Source organism: Parambassis ranga, chromosome 22, assembly GCF_900634625.1.
Source record: "Parambassis ranga chromosome 22, fParRan2.1, whole genome shotgun sequence".
In the NCBI taxonomy this organism is placed as follows: domain Eukaryota; kingdom Metazoa; phylum Chordata; class Actinopteri; family Ambassidae; genus Parambassis; species Parambassis ranga.
The window spans coordinates 15,474,195-15,492,424 of NC_041042.1; the positions used below are offsets into that span (position 1 = coordinate 15,474,195).

Genomic DNA, 18,230 nt, shown 5'->3' on the forward strand with positions numbered 1-18,230 from the left:
TTCAGTGCACATGATTTCAGGACATCTACATAATAATGATAATGTTGTGTTTCAGCAAGAAGATGCTGCAGATATTGTCTTTTTAAACAGGGACAGGTTAATTCTAATCAGTACCCCAGTTGAAGGCAGTCAAACAGATTTGTTTTAGTTCGGATGAATCAGGCTTCTTACTCAGTGCTCATTTCCAACAAGCTACTTTTTGGCAATGTTACTGAAATGTAATTCCTACAAATGCTTACACATGTTGTGCTTACACTGTGTAGGTGAATATGCTTGGCTGAGGAACCAGTATTCCCTATATACATAAACACAGCAAGCGTATGCTTTCTTTCCCACGCACATGACTATATGTGCTCTCACTCCTTTTTTATCTCTCTTAGACACTGCAGTATGCAGGAAAGGTTGAGTGTGTGTGTGTGTGTGTGTGTGGGTGCAAGCTGCCAGTAAGTGTTAAGTGATTCAGAAGATGAGTTTAGTAAGGTGCTGCGAGATGCGGGAGGAACTACACCCTCCTTCAGAACGGTTTTTTAGGCTAATGTTCAGCATATCCTGACCCCCAGTACAATGATACATTTTCACCATTATAGTAACTACCTCCTTCTGCACTTTAGACTGGGGTGCTAGCATTGCATTAGTGTTGCATTATCCCTGAAACTGCTGGAAAGTTTGTTGGCTAAAAGCTGCGTGTGGAGCAAAGGTCCAGCTGGCTAGGATTTGAAATGAGGACTCTGCTGCTCAAGTCATTTAGCCCATGTGTTCTATGCACCTTTGCGACTTGGCCAATGGGTCACCCTGAGACAGGATAATATTTAAAGTTGGGCTTCACAAACTCCTAACCTATTTGAATTTGTGGGCCAGCAAACCAAAACCAGAAGTGAGCCACAAGAAGACTTGAGATAAATGGAAGTGCAGGGTTGCATTTTAGTCAATTGACTGTTTAGGAGAGTCTTGTTTTCTTGCTCAGATCTATGTGGTTATCTGGTCGGTTGCAGAAACATGTAGCTTGCAACTTGGTAAATGTGTAGACCGTATAAAAACATCTGTTTCAGAATTAGAAAACAAGTGTCAAAGAACAGTGGTGGTGTCACTCAGTGTGTGTGTGTGTGTGCATGTTGTGTTTTTTTCAGTGCATAGTGCATTGAAAAAAAACAAACAAATGCTTTAATTTGCTGTGCCAAAGACGAGGTGCAGACAAATGTCTTCGCCTCCTGCTCCTCCTCTTCACTCTGCAGGCTGTACACATGCAGCCTGTCACTGGCACTGCAGTGAGCCCAAACATGATATGACCTAAATAAACGAGTGTGTTAGGAGAGCGGGAGTGAGGGATGAAGCAATATTTTTTTTTTTCTTTGCCGTCTTGTTTTCAAACACTTCACTCTTCTGCAGGCTACAACTGGTGCACGTGTCAATGCAAACATACACATGCTTTAACTGGTTCTTTTTATACTGTGACACCTGTATTTGGCTCTTATTGCAAAGCAGGTGCTTTCATGCTTTTAAGCACCTGTTTTACACTTTGTTAGTCAGAGTTTCTGCCTGACTTTCAGACTCTACCTGCAGTGTGTCTCTCTATGAGTGATGCTGTAGACTACAGATATATTTTCCATTGCAGAGTATGTGGGACAGGAAGAAAAAAAATCCACAAGCTACAGAAGAAATCTTTGGCTCATGGCTTCCAGATTTCATGTCACTCTCTTGCCTAAGCGACCAGCTGTTACTTATAAGTTGTTCCTAGTTCATAAAATTTGTCTGTATTCTATACAGCAGGTTAACTTTACAGGTACTCTTAACAGAACTATGCTTTTTCATGTGGAAGTCTCAGGCTGTAATGATGTTTTCAGCATCCATGGTCCACTCCAGGCCACTTTCCACTGACAATAGGAAGTTTGATGTGTTTGTATGTGTTTTGGTGGCCTGGTCAGGACTGAAAGCTTTATTGTCTGCTGCCCACAGAGCCAGCGCCTGGCACAGACAGATAAGAGAGCCTCACCTCAAACACAGTTTCTACTTGGAGCCATTACTGGCTCACAGGACAGGTTTCATTATGCAAACAGACAGCACAGGTCCTGTGTGTGCGCGGCTAAGTAGGTGCATATGTGTCTGATTGCTGTGAGCATATGTTTGAGCGCTGCTGTGTTGCTGCTGGTTATGTGTGTGTGTGTGTGGACAGTCTTCTGGATTAAAGACCTTTTAATCCCGCCAGATCCCCATCAGCTCAGAAGTTAGTGGGTGCAACTTGTTAGTCAGGAGTGTGCTCTGTTCACGTGTTAAAAGTCAGAATTGCATGGGTGAATGACTTCTGGTCCCCCAGCTATGAGCTGCTCCAGGAGATGTGAGCCAGACTCTCAATGATGGATGCACCTCTCAGTTCTAGTTTGGATCAGCAACTTTTAATTGGGTCTCTGTTTTTTTTCCCCTCTTAATCCCCTCCTGAGGCCAAGAAGACATACATGTACTGTTTAAAGTTGTGCTGTTAGCCTAATTAATTGTACTGTTTTTTGAATTTTTTAAACCCTAAAAAAACAAACAAACCATTTTGCAAAACTGGTTTTTATTTTAGAACAAACATGATATCTTAGTCTCCAAAGTAGCTACTTAGATGTCTGAATGAGATACACAAAGGCCTGCAAGTCAAAAACAAGCTGCAGGTTTTGCCTTGTTTACTATTTTATTTGAAAGTTAAACCGAGCACACCCTAAGAGATGCTAATTATTTAATAAAATTACCTTACCTGAATTAAATTTGGTTCCCATGCATGTATTTTTAGTGACATTACTACACTTGCTAATCAAGTACGGTGTCACAATGACTGATTGGATCCAAGGTGGCAGTGTTGTTTTTGTTGCACAGATATATTAGTACCTGCCATGCATTCTTTGAACTCAGCTTCCCATTGTATTATACTCCAGTTTAATTTGAGTTCATCTGGAGGTTGCAAACATTTAACAAATTTGCCCTAGAGGAATAATTGCAGTGCTTATCAAGTGGATTATATCATATTGCTTTCATCCTTACAAAAAAGGGTTTTTACCTGGGGATTGTCCTGGTAAAAAGTTATTTCAGTAAAAACAAAATGACTTCCTTTTGTTTGTGTTGCCTTGACTTCTAATATTACAGAGACTCCTTTGTTTGTCCTTGTGAGCGGGACAACAGCTTGGTGTGTTGTGTACTAATGGCACTTTGTAAGATTCCTATTTACAGGCCCTAAACAAGACTCCTGAAAGTCATATTCTTGCTCTTTGGTTTGGTACAAAATGTGTTGACATGATCACATGTGGATTTGTTAAATTTCCCCAAGTTACGAACTTTTCTGATTACATAGAATAATTTGCCTTTTTTGGTATTACTCTTGCTTTCCAGCCTGCGCTGCACCTTTTTTTTAGTATTTTGCTGCTGCTGACAGCCAGGTTTACACCATGGGATTAATAAAATGTCTCTCACCACTCACAGGGAGCTCAGCAATGAATAAGCTACGGCAGAGCTTCCGGCGGAAGAAAGACGTCTACGTACCGGAATCGAGTCGACCGCACCAGTGGCAGACAGACGAGGAGGCCGTCCGCAGCGGCAAATGCAGCTTTGCAGTCAAGGTGACTCTCCCTAAACACACATACACATAAACACACCTGCATATAACATTTCACATACACACATTTCACTTCTACACAAATGGAGCACTGACCTTACTGTGGCACACTCATACACTCTGAGGAACTTCCACACGCCGCCTTTCTCCCCAAGGACACTGGCGTGATTAATCATAGGCATTCAGAGTGCGAGTGCAGCTTTTATCTAGGTTGCAAGATTATCTGCTGTAGCCTTCCAAACCTGTGGGATGTGTGTCCACAATTAATTCCTGGCTTTCCACACAGCGTCAGAGACACTTGAATAATCAGTAAAATGTACAAAATGAAATTGAATGTTTCATTCGTACTGAGGTTTCAGAGTTCAGACCTACTGAGCTGCAGCTGATGGAGTGGAGAGTTCACCTTATTGTGGCAACACAACTTTACACTTTTGCAAACAGAAGTGCAACGGTACGCTTCCTCTCATCACATGAGCTCACTTTGTTTAGCACAAAGGGGAACTGAAGAGGCAGAGAAAATACATAAGTAAGAGTATAGGTTGTGCTTTGTGGTTGCCTATGGCTGTATGAGCAAGAAAAGGACATTGAAAACCTGAGCAGAAGTGATAGAGAGTGGATTATGCAGAATGCAAGGGCATTGAGACTATCTTGAGTTTTGTGTCCTTACAGTGGACAGATGAAGACAGGTTTGATGTAGAAATGTGTGCATGTGTGTGTTGAATTGTGGCATTAATCAGCATGTGTATTCACCACCAGTTTAAGCAGTAAAAGCAGAGAGAGGATCACAGATCAGATACTGTGAATAAAAAAAATAATAAATGTGTAAATTTTATGGTTTCCTTATGGTACTTGCAGCCACACACCAGCATTTTTTCCTCCACACTAGCTTTCATCATGACGGTGCAACCTACCATGCTAGTCCTGTATCCCTCCTCCCCCTCCTGCTCCCGGTCTCCTGCTTTAGGTGCCTCAGAGGAGCCTAGTCCTGTGTGTGTGTGTCGGTGTGTGTATGTGGAATAGTTGCAGTGAAATTATCACTGAGTGGTGCACTAGAGACTAACAAATAGAGGATAAGAGAGGGCTTGCTGGGAAAAGACAGAGAAAAAGAAATTCTGTTTCAAGCTAGTGCTGGGAAAAATGTTCAGATTGGGTGAAATTACCCTTTGTGGCTTTGGGCTTTCCTCACAGGTCTGATCTGAGTATAATGCTGCAGCTTATACCTCTGGTTTTACAACCCTTCTTATTATAGTCACGTCATGTTAAGCAACATCTGTTGTGTTTACTCCGGTGTTCTGCATTTATGCATGAGCATGTTGTTTCCACACTAAAATTGCCTAGATACACAGTTATTCATGATTCAAGGTGGTTGTCAAAGGCAATACATAAAAATGAAGACTTAGGTTTTTGTATGGAAATGTCTTATGGGACTGAAGAAGCCTGGAGATGGATACAAGATTAGATTAAATTGCTTGTGTGTGTTGCATACCAACTAATACAGACAAGAAGGAAAGATATTTTTATGGCCTTGGCAGGTTTAAACAATGTGCACTTATCTGTGTAAAAATGTTTCTCTCCAGATATAAAATGGTTATTCACACTGCCAAAATAAGCAGTGTATAAGGTTGCTTACATCAGAGTCTGACAGAAATGTTCCCTTGACACTGGCAAACACTGAATTAAATAAGCTCCAACTAATAGGTATTCATAAAGTTTTATACTTCCATGTTTGTTAAATCACAGTGTGTACCTCTAGCTTCTGAGGTCTAGAGGTTTTGCTACCTGTGGACAGAACTGTGTGAAGCCTGTCCTGTGGGGTTTAGCAAACCCATATTTACACTGAAATGAGCTCAGAATGTGTGTCCTCTGAGCAAATCTTAACAATTTTATTTAAATTTTAGGTCTCACTTGATATAAATCTTGAATATTCATAAAGAAATCCCCTCATATTAAGTTATGATTCCTCAACAGACATAAAACTACAGCTATAACACATTTAAACAAATATCATGATGTGTAAACTGCATCTATTCAGAGCTCTCTGTAGGATTAGTGTCAAGCGAAACTAATCTTTGAGTGGGCCACAAACAAATCTGTTTCAGAACCAAATTACTCGACATATGTGGAACAAGGTAATATTCATTTGCATGTTTTGGACGAGTGCAGTTGTTATATGTAAAATGTTTTAGCCCCCAGTTTGTTGCTGCAAGCTAGTTACTAACAGGATGGAGTAAGACGCTACAGTGAAGCATCTGTTGTGACACTTCAAGCCTCCCATGCATTTACTCATCTCACCTCTACCACATCTCCTGGCTGATCCCCTGTTAGCGCCGCTGCTGCCTTCATTGTCCCCACTACTCACAGCTGCCTCCTCACATCAGCATTGTCCTTAAAACCCACATGCTTTTTTTTTCACGCATCTCTATGTATTTATGTACGTGAGTGTGTACAAATGTGTATTCTAATGCCGGCGACAGTGTGACTCACAGCTGTTGCGTCACAATCTCACAAAATAACAGGGCTACAGGGTGGGGGTGAGAGGTGTGGGTCGGCGACACTCGCTCTGTGTGTGTGTATCTATAAGGGAAGGGTAAGGACTTCCTTTCCGGCCCAGCATGCACAATGGCTTCTGGGGCGGTCAGGGTTGTGACTCTGGTGTGTGACACATAGCAGGGTGTGATGCTGCTTCAGGTCCAGGAAGAAGGGGGGGGGGGGGGGGGGTGAAGCTGAAAGAAGGGGAGGAGGAGGAGGAGGAGGCTTTTCTTTTCATTCAGTTGCACCCACTCAGGTAGGATTCACATATAATTCCTGATGTGAAGCTCGAGTGCAGGGTGTCCCCCAGGAAATTGGTAATTGGAGCAAAAGGATAAAGTGATCAATCATTCACCGCAACTTCCTGAGCTGGGTCTGACAGATCCTGTCTCTGATTAATTAGTCACTAGAAGAAAATAACTAAACTAACTCAATTTTAATGTTAAAGGTGCATTGATTTTATCTGGCAGTCTTCAGGTAGTGTAGGGATAAATGTAAATGTATATAAGGAAGGGAAAAGGTCAAAGCTACAATTTCACTGTAAGACCATTGTGTTTACATCTGTGACCCAGAGATTGACCCTGAAGAAAGCTCAAGCTTAAATGCACTGGTCTCAGCAGTAAAGCCTGCCCTTGCTTTGCTCACAATCGCCAACTCTTAAAAATCTGCCCTCTATGATGAGGTGAGTTACTTGCCCTGTTCTTAACTGCACAGTGAGGAGCCACTCATACCTAGACAGTGAATCCTTTCCCTGTGTTTATTTTCCTCACGTAATCCTGCCCTCACAGGATCACACACTTATCTACCCACTTGCCCATTTACATTTCTCGGGAAGGATTTTGCATTTTCTCTATGGACAAAATGAAAGATCAGCTAGGGAGCAATTGAACTGCAATTGACCTTAAAGTAGTAATTAATTAGGTCTATAAATCACCAGCGCAAGGGAACCAGGGGATATTACACAATCTGGATTCATTTAAATACCAGATCTCCTTTCAGAGTTTATTATTGTAGCCTTACTGACCGGGGTTCTGTCTGTCTGTCTCTCTCTATGCCCTGCAGTACCTGGGACATGTGGAGGTAGAAGAGTCCAGAGGCATGCACATCTGTGAGGATGCAGTGAAGCGGCTGAAAACGGTAGGTTTCATTAGAAAAACCACTCTGTATTCTCTCCCAGGAACGAGGCTGCTAAACAGACGTCCTACTTCCTTTTTGTTTCTTCATCGTCTTAATTTTTCTTCCATTATTTTCCTCCACTGTTTTACTAATAGCCTACTGACCTTCTCTAACTGCTGTGCAGCAGCCCTCCTTCAATTTGTACACATATTTCATCCTCCGTGTGTTTATTCCTGCTTCTGTTCATAGAGGCCCAAGCGTGGCTGGTTTGTTTCCATTTGTCAGTGAGGGTCTCCACCCAAAGTTGCACTCAAGCAACCTCTGAGGGTGTCAGGGTCTTCTCTTCTACTCTCTCCCCTCTTAATGTACACTGTCTCTGTCAGAACAGATAGGCCGGTGTGTGCTTCCTGCTGGGGTAGATTCTGGCAGAGTTGCGCAAAAGGAACAAATTCCAGTTTGGGGAGGAGGGGATGGGGGGGGAGCGGCGTGGAGCGATTGCTTTTCCATGTTGTCAGTTGTTTGCCAAGGCTCCACCCAGGTCATAAACTCCTATGTGTAAAGGAGGCTGATTCTCTGTAGTCGGGGCCAAACCTGTGTCAGCAGGTCTGCTACAGGGGGGGTTGATTCCTCTTCATGATCAGTCCCAAGTCTGTCTCTGGAGAAATGAGCACTCCCCTTGCTTGTCACGTCTCCTGTTAGCTTCCAGTTTCAGTTTGAGATGAGTCAGACTAATTGAGAATTCATATCCCGTTTCTCTTGTTATCAGTACCTGCTTCATGAAATCGTGTAGAAGTTCTCACTACTCAGTGGAGCGTTAAGGAGTACAAACGAGATACACACACAGACATCCTACGTACGCACCTTTTTTCTCACTTTATCACATCCATTCTGATATAAACAATGCACAAAATACATTTTGATTGGACACAAAATGACTCACATACAGTGCAGTCCTGTGTTTTCTTGGGTTTGCTCAGACACAATGGAGGAAGCAGACCCAGAGGCCCAACAGACAAACACACTGTTCATGCATGGTCACAAACATACATATCTCTTGGTGTGCAGAAAAAAATGATTGTTGTTCACAGATACACTACACGCTCAATAAACTCACGTACAGCAGCATGCACACACTTGTGCCTGATGAGGTCACATGGTGTACACAGAGCCCGAGGCTCTGAGGTCTTATTGAGTTACAGTCATTTTAAAAAGGCGGACAAAATGGAGCCAACTCAGAAAGAGAGGCGGGTGCTTCTGCCTCCCGTCTTCCTGCGGGCGGCGACTTTCTGACCCTCCTCGGTCTGATGACATTTTCTCCTCCGCCACTGCTCTCTCTCACTTTCCGTTTGCCAGTGGCCTTATTTGTAAACTGGCTACATGGGTTTTATTGATCTGCATTTATAAGCAAAACACACCCTTCAAAAATATGAATCAGGTTGGAACAATTTGAAGGCACATTTCTGATTTAAAAAAAAAAAACACCATTATATTCTTGTTTGGTCTTAGGCCTTGCCCTTTACATGGAAGTTTACCTGCGTCTGAGAGGCTCAGATTACAGGAAATGCCATAAAACAATCACTGTTGGTCGAGTGCTGTGTTCCAAGATAGTGTGTGCACATTCCGTTGAAAGACGAAACATGAGCACTGCAGTTTTTTTTTTCCTTTTACAGATGTGTTTACTTGTTGTGCAGCCTTCTTCAGGTGACCATCGTCTTCCTCATAGCAGTCCTAAAGACAGATCTTACAGTAATTACAGCCTTGAGAAAGGTTTAGGAATCGAGGAGTATTCTGATATTAGGATTCAGCACCTGTGCTCAGATCAGTGGTGCAGAGAAAAGAAATGAGTCGTGCTGCACTGCCCGTCACCTTCTCTTCTCTTTCCATTATGATTAGTCTTGCAGTTAGCTGATGTTTAGACAATTGTAGGATTGTATTGTTTATAGCAGGAAACAAAAATGACAAAAAGAGGCTTTACTGGCAGCTCTAAACAGGCGATTTGATTCAAGTGATTTGTGTCAAAGCTCAACTGTCAGACAGGACAGGACTCTTTATACAAATATATAAATTAGCGAGGGCCTGATAGATCCTCATTGACTCCATAATGAGCTCACTGTTGCCAAGCAACAAATACATTTCCTACCAGTTGAGAGTTTATATTGCTCAGCAGTAAAGTGAGTTTTCTAGGAACTAATAACTTAATTGGTCAGGAACCAGGCCCCATACCTATGGGCACCTGATATCTGTTGTGGGCTGATGGGAGGATGCTGTTTCCTGAAAAAACGGCAGCCACATTACCAAGAAAACCAGACAGCATCAGAACAACAACAGAGAGCTGATTCTCTCTGATGAAAAAGAAGAAAGTATGTGCCCTGTAACTGAGGGTGGTCCTGCTGTCAGTCAGTGTGTGTGTGTGTGTGTGTGAGAGAGAGAGAGAGGGTGTAAGACAGCTAAAGCAGCCAGCAGCCTTTTGGACAGTAATGAGAGTTTTCTTACAGCTCTGCGACCCATGACTCAGTGTGGGGGGAGGAGGACGCTGCACTGCGGCATCAACCTTCAAAGCTGCCCTTTTGTTGTGTTGTCATCGTGTCGTCACTTCCTGCTTCTGTTGGCTTGTGGCCTGGTTTGGTGGTGGTGGGGGGAGTGGAGGTGTATTCTGAGTAGCGGGAATTGTTTCTGTTCTGTTACTCATAGTGACCTAAAGTGTTCGCCACCAGAAGATGCTTGAATTGCTGTGTTTATACACCAAGTGGCCTCAGGGTGCATCATTGACAGTGGATCTAAACCCATCAGACAGTGTGCCTTTAATGTTAATGTCACATAGTTTGAGGAGCTACCTCCTTTGCCTTCCTGGCCACATTGGACATATTCAATGTAAGAATGCAAAAATAGTGAAACAATGAATCAATTGTGCACTGAACTCTCAAAAAAAGTAATAAACACTTATTATTACAAGGAATTAGTTGTTTTCTTCACAGATTTTCTTCTACAAGGTGTACGTTGTTGCACAAAGCAGGCCTGTGACAGGCCTTACACAAGATGTGTGACTGCACTTCCTGCTCGTGGTTACAAATGTTTTAGGGGCAGATTTACCACAGAGTAAACCAGCAGTTGGTGGTTGGTAAGGTTGTTTATTTACAAGTAAAATATGGCAGTAAGTAGTTTTCCTGCTTCAGTTTCATATTTCGATCTATCAGCTATCCTTTCTGCCGAGAAAGCCTTTCCCACACTGTAGATTCATCAACTGAATTCTTGTGTATTGTATGACCTTTTGTTGGTGTTACACGTTTTTTTTTTTGTCTTTTTAAGCAGGTTTGTTATTGCAGAGAAATGCCTCCAAATCCCCCTCCCTTCACACTCCCATGCTAGTTAAAGGAGTTTTGCCCCCTAACCATAGCTTACTAATTCTAGCTGTGCAGGCTTTGCCGTCCTCTGCATGTCTGATGTGTGGTTCTCGCCAACACACACATACACACACTAACAAGCGCTTAGCTCATTCCAAATGAATCTCCAGTGCTGGTTAACACGTTAAATCATGCATTAACATGGTGCTTGGAGTGCTGTCTCCACCATGGCTGTGTAACAGGAGCAGAGTGGCACTCCTTTTCACAGCTTATGGGAAGGAGAGAAACTCACAGGGAGTGTGGAGATTAAAGACGAGGCCTGGTCTGGTTGTGTCTTTCTTTCTTTTCTTTTTTAATATGGTTATTGTGGCCTAAACTTGACCCCTGACTCTGGCTGACCAATGAACAGTCACAGGCCTGACTTAGAGGTCAAACAGCCGTCTGTGGGAATCTGTTTCTGTCTGCTGAACAACCATGGGAGCACCATGACTCCGTCTAGGAATCAGAGGAGAAAGAATCAAAGGGGATTTGGGATTATCCCCTCCACAGACACACACCTGAAGGTCTGCCTTCTTTGTCAACTCGGTCCAGGCTGCTCTGAATGCTGTTTCAGCAGCTGTCAGACTGTTATAGTTGTTGTTGAAGGTTAACACTTCCTACTATGACGAGGGGATCTGGTGTGAACAGTTTCTGGGTTCTATTGCGGTAGTACTAACAGTGATCACCATCAGACACATCCATTAAAATCTCATTATGGAATCATGTGGAGCTTCCTGATCCATTGCCTCACTCACTCGCTCATAACCCAGCTTCACCTTCGCCAAAAAAAAACAAACTCCAAATCGAATCCCTTCCTGTGGGCTCCAGACCATTTTTAGACTTCCTAGGTAACATTTTCATGCCTTGTCTCCTCCACCCCTCTCACCCACCCTCCCTTTTTACCACATCCACTTCCAGGACAGGAAATTCTTCAAAGGATTCTTTGCAAAAGTAAGTTATTGCTTTGTGTGTCTGAGTGTGTTTCTCTTTATTATTATTTTTCTTTCCTCCTCTCACACTTCACTCTTTGATCACACCTGAAAGCTGGAAGACGCACACACTCATAGACACGGTAATCTTTGTGGAGAGACAAACACAATGATGCATGTGTCTGTGAGCAGGTGGGGTGGTTAAGACTGGGGTGGGGCACTTCTGTTTGTGTGTGTGTGTGTTTTGTATTAACAGGCGTGCGTTCTCTCCCTTCAGACCTTCTTCCATGAAGCAAGAATGGAACAATGACCAGTCTGTGTGAATGAACATTTCCTTTTTTATTGTTGTTGCTTTAACCAATGGGGTCACACTACTGTCAACTGCATCAGCGCACCAAATCTCATACCAACCCTCCTTTATCAAAATGTGTCCGGTTGTGTGACACACTCAAAAAACCAACTCCTTTCTTTGTCCTCTCTTTTGCCTTATACCTCTCTTTATTTACAGGTGTGCTGTGTGTGTTCACAGATTTATTTAATGAGTAGGAACCCATGAAATGAAAGAAATGGAAAGGTTCTTACCTCCTTTCTGTCCCTGTTTTGTGTGTTTTCAGGCTGGGAAGAAGCCAATGCGGGCTGTGTTGTGGGTGTCGGCAGACGGTCTTCGTGTTGTAGATGACAAAACAAAGGTAATTAGTCCCTTGAGTGCTCCATCACAGTTTAGGAAATACCTTGATCAAAGAGGAAGAACAGCCAGCATAGCTTTAGGAGGTTTAATGGTGGGAGCTGCTGGGCAGTTCCAGGACTTAATAATGATCCTCGAGCTACTGTAAAGTTCTGGTCTAGTGACCTCTAAAAGGCCCTCTTTGGAAATATGTACTCACTGCACCTGCAGGGATAGAAATGAGCAACTCTTCAAAGGTTACATTGACATCTGGTGGTAATCACCGGTACTGCACTAAACCTTCAGTTTCTTAATGGGCAGAACATTCAGAACTTTTACGTTTCTGGAAGTTTTGGCAGCAAAGAATTATAAAACAAAACATAAAACAGAGAGCAAGACATTACAGTTCCCCTATTCCATAACTCTTGATATATTTCCTGTTTATGGTTTGATATCAGTGATCTTTTAATAGATTTTAGTCCTTTTTAGAATTGCAATAATTCTCATCATTAATTAAAGTACTGAACCAGGAGTGTAATTATGATTTGGCCACTTTGTGAGAAAATATCGAGCTGAAGGTCTTGAAGGTCTGAAGGTTTTTTTTTATTTATTATGTACACCTTCTATTAGAAGTATTACTATAACACAAAACACCCAGGATTCTTTCATGATTCTGTGTTTTGTTACGAGGGTCAGGGTAATGATTAAGTCACAGACCTGGATCAGGTGCAGACTGATGCTTGAATCTGAAGCTGGTCGCAGTTGAGTCTTATTCAAGCACCCTTCACGGCAGTTACTTCCACTAAGTGCTGTTCACTATGAAATCATTTAGCCCACGTGGTCAAATTACTTCATTGAGAGTCACTTACCTGTGACCTATAGTATTTCATGTGACCATAGAATAGAATAGAAATACTTTATTCATCCTAAACTGGGAAATTTGGCAAATAATGATAATAATGAAGTAACTAAGTTACTGTTGTTTTGCAGGACCTGATTCTGGACCAGACAATAGAGAAGGTGTCGTTCTGCGCTCCGGACAGGAACTTTGAGAGGGCGTTCTCCTACATCTGCAGGGATGGTACCACGCGGCGCTGGATCTGCCACTGTTTTATGGCCGTCAAAGACTCGGTAAGCCTTCTGCTGCTACAGTGCTTTTTTCTTCATTCATATCATTTTAAGTGAAACATTTTAAGTAAAGATGAGAGGAAATGTCACCGTGCTGTTTACACTCCCTCCTTACCATGTCTCATTCAGGGAGAACGTCTTAGTCACGCTGTGGGCTGTGCATTCGCTGCCTGTCTGGAGCGAAAACAGAAACGGGAAAAGGAGTGTGGGGTCACGGCAACCTTCGATGCCAACAGAACCACTTTCACTCGTGAGGGTTCGTTTCGCGTCACTACGGCCACAGAGGCGGCTGAGCGGGAGGAAGTCATGAGGCAGCTACAGGATGCTAAAAAAGGTGTGTAATGCTGCTTCCCTCACTGGCCACTTTAACAGTCACACTCATTAAAAATCATTTTACATCAACTGCTCTAATTTATCTTCCACATGTGGAACACAAAACAGGCAGTTAAGTAAAATGTATGTTTCCAGTGTCTTAACGCTGCTGTGGAGTTGTTTCGGTCTGAGCGTTGCCCTTCTTTCCCTGCAGAGACAGAAGTGAAGGTTGTTGGGAACTCAGCCAGTGTGACAAACCCATCAGCACACCAGACGGGAGGCTCACCGTCCCCCTCGTCCTCACCGCCTCTCTCCGTAGCCACGCTGGGACCTCAGGCGATACCCCGTAGGCACGCGCCGGCTGAGGCCCTTGCCAGGCAGGGCTCCTTTAGAGGCTTCCCGGCCCTCAGTCAGAAGACGTCTCCCTTCAAACGACAGCTGTCGCTGCGCATGAACGAGCTGCCCTCCACCATGCAGCGCAAGTCTGACTTCCCCATGAAAAACACAGGTGAGTCTGGGATGCTGTTCAGCTGTTCCTGTCTGCGGCGTCTTTTGATTTTCTGCATAGCTCACTGAAAATCTTTGCCTCTGTTCATTTGCTTCCTCTCATCCAGTCCCTGAGGTAGAAGGGGAGGGTGACAGCATCAGTTCACTGTGTACTCAGATCACCTCAGCTTTCAGTGGACCCCCGGAGGACCCCTTCTCCTCAGCTCCAATGCCCAAACCAGCATCCTCTCCACAGTCTCCTGTAGCACCAGGTAAGACCTCCATGTGTGTGAATAGGTGACATTGTTGCTGCTACTTGAAGACCAAACTGATGCCCTGACTTAGCTTAGACTTAACACTAATGTTTTGTGTGCTGTTAATACATTTTAAGAATGCCACTTAACTGCACAGCCACCTTGTGCATGTCTAACTGAAGATCCAGGCTTGCTCGTACTAGCTTCTGTCTCTTGTCTGCTTCAGTGAATGGCACTACACCTGCCTTCTCTGTTACTGCTGCTGCTGCTGCTACTGTTAACCCCCCAGTTCTACCCCCTGCTCTGCCTGCTCGAGACACTAACCCGTGGGCTAAAAACCCAGCAGGGGCCCCGGCCTCAGCGCAGCCAGGTAAGTTTGCCTTTTAGAGGAAGCGAAGCAGGGATCTCAGGAGCATCTAGAACTTTTATGTTATAACTCAGTCTTTATCTACCGTCTATATCCCATCTGACATAAACTATTATTTCCATGCAAAGCAGAGAACGTGAGCGACATTTGACAAGATCTGAAAAGAAGAGATGACTTTCAGATATAATTGACTCAGTGTAGATTAACACAGATTAGCATATCGTTGGATCAAGAGGAGGAGAAGAGGATTCATTAATTAATTACTCTTTTGTAGACATCCACTCACATAATCTTCTGCATGTATCACTTTCCTAACATCTACAACCTATGAACTGACGTGCGCTAGTTTCCCCAAACCACTTTTGAATAGGCAGATATTTACAGAAAGAACAGGCAGGAGTTTTAAGAGAGTTTTGTCGCTTTGTAACAGAGGACAGCAGCCAGCAGATATCCGAATACCAAACATCCAGGCCAGTCCTGCTTGTTGTGTTGCATGCAGCAGTCATTGATTACAGTCTGACCAGCAACCTGACACAAGAGGATTAATAGTTTAAAAGCACTACAGTGTTAGCCAGTTTACTGACAGGATAGAACAAGAAAGCGTCCATTACAGGAATCTTCTCCCTGGCCTAAAGTATTGTGTTTAATGAGATGAATTTGTATTGATATTTTCTCTGAGATGGAGACAAACTGTCTCCGTTTGTTATGATAACATTCTCATTCTCATGTTTTCTGGCAACAGGAGGTGACTGGTCGTCACCCACCCCAGTGATAGTGGTTCCCCCTTCATCTTCTCCAGCCATGACCTCCCACAGACGCACCCCATCAGAAGCAGACCGGTGGTTAGAGGAAGTCTCAAAATCTGTCCGAGCCCCGCAGCCCAATCCAATCCTGGAAGCAGCCGCACCTCCCTCCCAGCCGTTCACTGCCCCCGTGCCCATCCCTGTGGCCTCTGTTCCTTCCGTTCCCCCTGTGGCCTTCATACCCTCTCTCCCCACTGCCGTGCCCATGTTGCCCCCTCGCCAGCCCACATTTCACGCTCAGGCTCCAGCCTCTTACCCAATGTCCAACGGGCTGCCGTTCCCTCAGCCCAGCGTGCCTGTGTTCGGCATCACTCCTTCACAGATGGTGGCTAACGTGTTCGGCTCAGCCACGCAACCCCAGCCGTTCCCCGTCCCGGCCTCCACAACACCCCAGCATGATGTGCAGGCTGTCGGTAACGTCAGCCCGTTCATCAAACCTCCAGAGTGCACCACAGTAAACCCCACTCACCTCCAGCCATCCAATGGCAGTGTGACCTTTAACGGGGCAGACAGCTGGGCTGCTCCGTCTCACATCGCTCCATCCTCCCCATCCACCCAGCCGCCCCCACAACAGCAGGAAGATGCCTTTGAGGCCCAGTGGGCAGCCCTGGAGAGCCGCTCGCGCCAACGCACCACGCCCTCCCCCACAAATCCCTTCTCCACTGAGCTGCATAAGACTTTTGAGATCCAGCTCTGAAGACTGTAAGATCAGAAAGAACTGGAGAAAACAGAAGAGATCGGAATGTCCTCCTGCCTTCCTCACTCTCTGTTTAATGGACAAACTCAGCAGGGCCGAGAAGAAAAAAAAAAAAGTGGGAGAGAGTGAAAAAGGAGGTGAACCAACAGGGAGCGGAACTCTCCGCAGCAGTGAGAGAAGAAAAAAAAAACAGACAGGTTGCTGTTAACAAGGGTGCAGCTCCCCAGGCATTTCATTAGCACTGTCTGTATTGTTTTGTTTGTGCTGTGGAGCGCAAGGTCGTCATTACCCTGTGGAATATCTGCGCCGACGAGCCACACCCGGCCCCCCTCCCATCAGCCCCTCCACCCACCCAGGTGTGGCGGCTCCCGTCATTCGCCCACCTTCGCCTTCAGTCCGGCTCACAGTGCCCCCTGTTGGCAGGACAAGACCTCCCTCACCTAGCAGAGGAACTGCAGCACTGAGAGAACTCGGCTTCCACACGAGAAGTTCTCGTTAATAACTTCCCGGTCATAACAATAGAGAATGAGACAATGCCAAAATCTTTATTTTTATGCATTAAGTATATTTTAAATAGCTTTGGAATCTAACAGAAGAGTTGTAAGTAATTTTGCCAAAGGCACAGGCTAGCTACGATGAGACAAGTTTATGTTCGTGTATACAAGAAATGATCGTATATGTTATACATAAATATATATATATATATATCTATAAAGAGTCTATACTGTGCACAGAGCTCACAGCAGTGCTAATTTTTAATGTGATGTAAAGAGATTTTGTGAAGGGACAGCTGCTTTACTTTTTTTGTTTTTGTTTTGTTTTTGAAGAAAAATCTCTTTTTTGCCGTCAGTTGCATCCTGTGATCCGATGTGAAGCATCTCACTGTAAATAGGGTATCATTGCAGCAACAATCAATGTGGACCTAGCAATGGTGGTGGTGCCCCAGCTGGTTGCCTCTCTGACCTGTGCTCAGTTTTTTTTAATAGTTTAGTACACATCAGTACTTAACATTTAACGTCTTCTGTCTTCATTGTCACTCTTTTACTTTTGTGTGGTAACGATCTCTTTTATTTAACACTGTAGAATGCATCATTTTATGTTTCTCCACCTCTTGGAATATTTTTTAAAAAGTAGTCAATTGTTTTTTTGTTTTTTTTTTTTAATTTTATTTTGCACAAGCACTATAAAAGTAGATGATTTGACCTCACAGGTGACCTTGATTACCGCGGGTTAGTCAGTTGTGGTGCTGCAGTCGTTGAGAAGCTGCATGCTGACCTGCCCCTGACCTCCGTTAGCCTGCTGTGGGTCTGACGGGCAGCAGAAAACTGCAGGGAGAATAAATGGTTTCATCTCTCACTGTCTGATTTCTCTCTGTCATGTTTTTATTTTTTTAAATCAAACCTGTGAATATGATCTATTCTCTGATCTATTTTTCCATTTTGTAATTATTTCATTACTTTATTCCACTTTTTTGGAGAAATACTGAAGCTAAAAGATTGAATAAATTCTTGGTGGTAGAGGAAAAAAGTGGTCTGTGTCTTTGATTGAATAAATGTTAAGAAATTCAAGAGAAGAGAAAACATTTGGTTCCAGGTTTTTGTCATGTGATTTTTATTGTTAAAAATTTAATATATTTTTAATTAGTTTGAATGCCATTGCTAGGCAATCAAACTATTGTTCTTCACCCTCTTTCTTCTTATTATTCTTCCGTACGTTTTTTGGCGCAGCGTATCTTCAGCATACATTCACCGATTTCAGCCATTCAACTATCAAAATGTTCATCTCACAGAGGATATTTCGGGTCATCTTCGAGTTTTTTTTAAAAAAAAAATCAAGCTACAGACTCCATTTTAGTCTTAAAACGCTCATTAGATGCTGCCCTATCAAACTTGTATTCAGAATTTTCTAATTCTGAATCGTTTCCACACACCAGGCTCTCAAAGTGGTTTTTGAGGTCTCCTCTTCTGTTACCATGGTGACAG

General features: G+C 43.6%; 1 protein-coding gene across 6 annotated transcripts in view; it reads left to right on the forward strand.

Annotated features, from left to right (window-relative positions):
• numb (NUMB endocytic adaptor protein) overlaps positions 1-17,733 on the forward strand; it is a 32,391-nt gene extending 14,658 nt beyond the window's left edge. For 2 of the 6 annotated variants that reach the window (XM_028394741.1, XM_028394739.1), the window contains exons 2-11: positions 3,451-3,587; positions 7,175-7,249; positions 11,527-11,559; positions 12,152-12,226; positions 13,192-13,332; positions 13,459-13,663; positions 13,856-14,149; positions 14,256-14,399; positions 14,608-14,751; positions 15,491-17,733. In XM_028394741.1, the coding sequence (XP_028250542.1) occupies positions 3,462-3,587; positions 7,175-7,249; positions 11,527-11,559; positions 12,152-12,226; positions 13,192-13,332; positions 13,459-13,663; positions 13,856-14,149; positions 14,256-14,399; positions 14,608-14,751; positions 15,491-16,248 (1,995 nt within the window). In that variant the 5' untranslated portion in view covers positions 3,451-3,461 and the 3' untranslated portion in view covers positions 16,249-17,733. The remainder of the gene's footprint in view (positions 1-3,450; positions 3,588-7,174; positions 7,250-11,526; positions 11,560-12,151; positions 12,227-13,191; positions 13,333-13,458; positions 13,664-13,855; positions 14,150-14,255; positions 14,400-14,607; positions 14,752-15,490) is intronic. The other 4 variants (XM_028394738.1, XM_028394742.1, XM_028394743.1 and 1 more) reach the window with 4 other exon arrangements.
• The last annotated feature ends 497 nt before the right edge of the window (positions 17,734-18,230 follow it).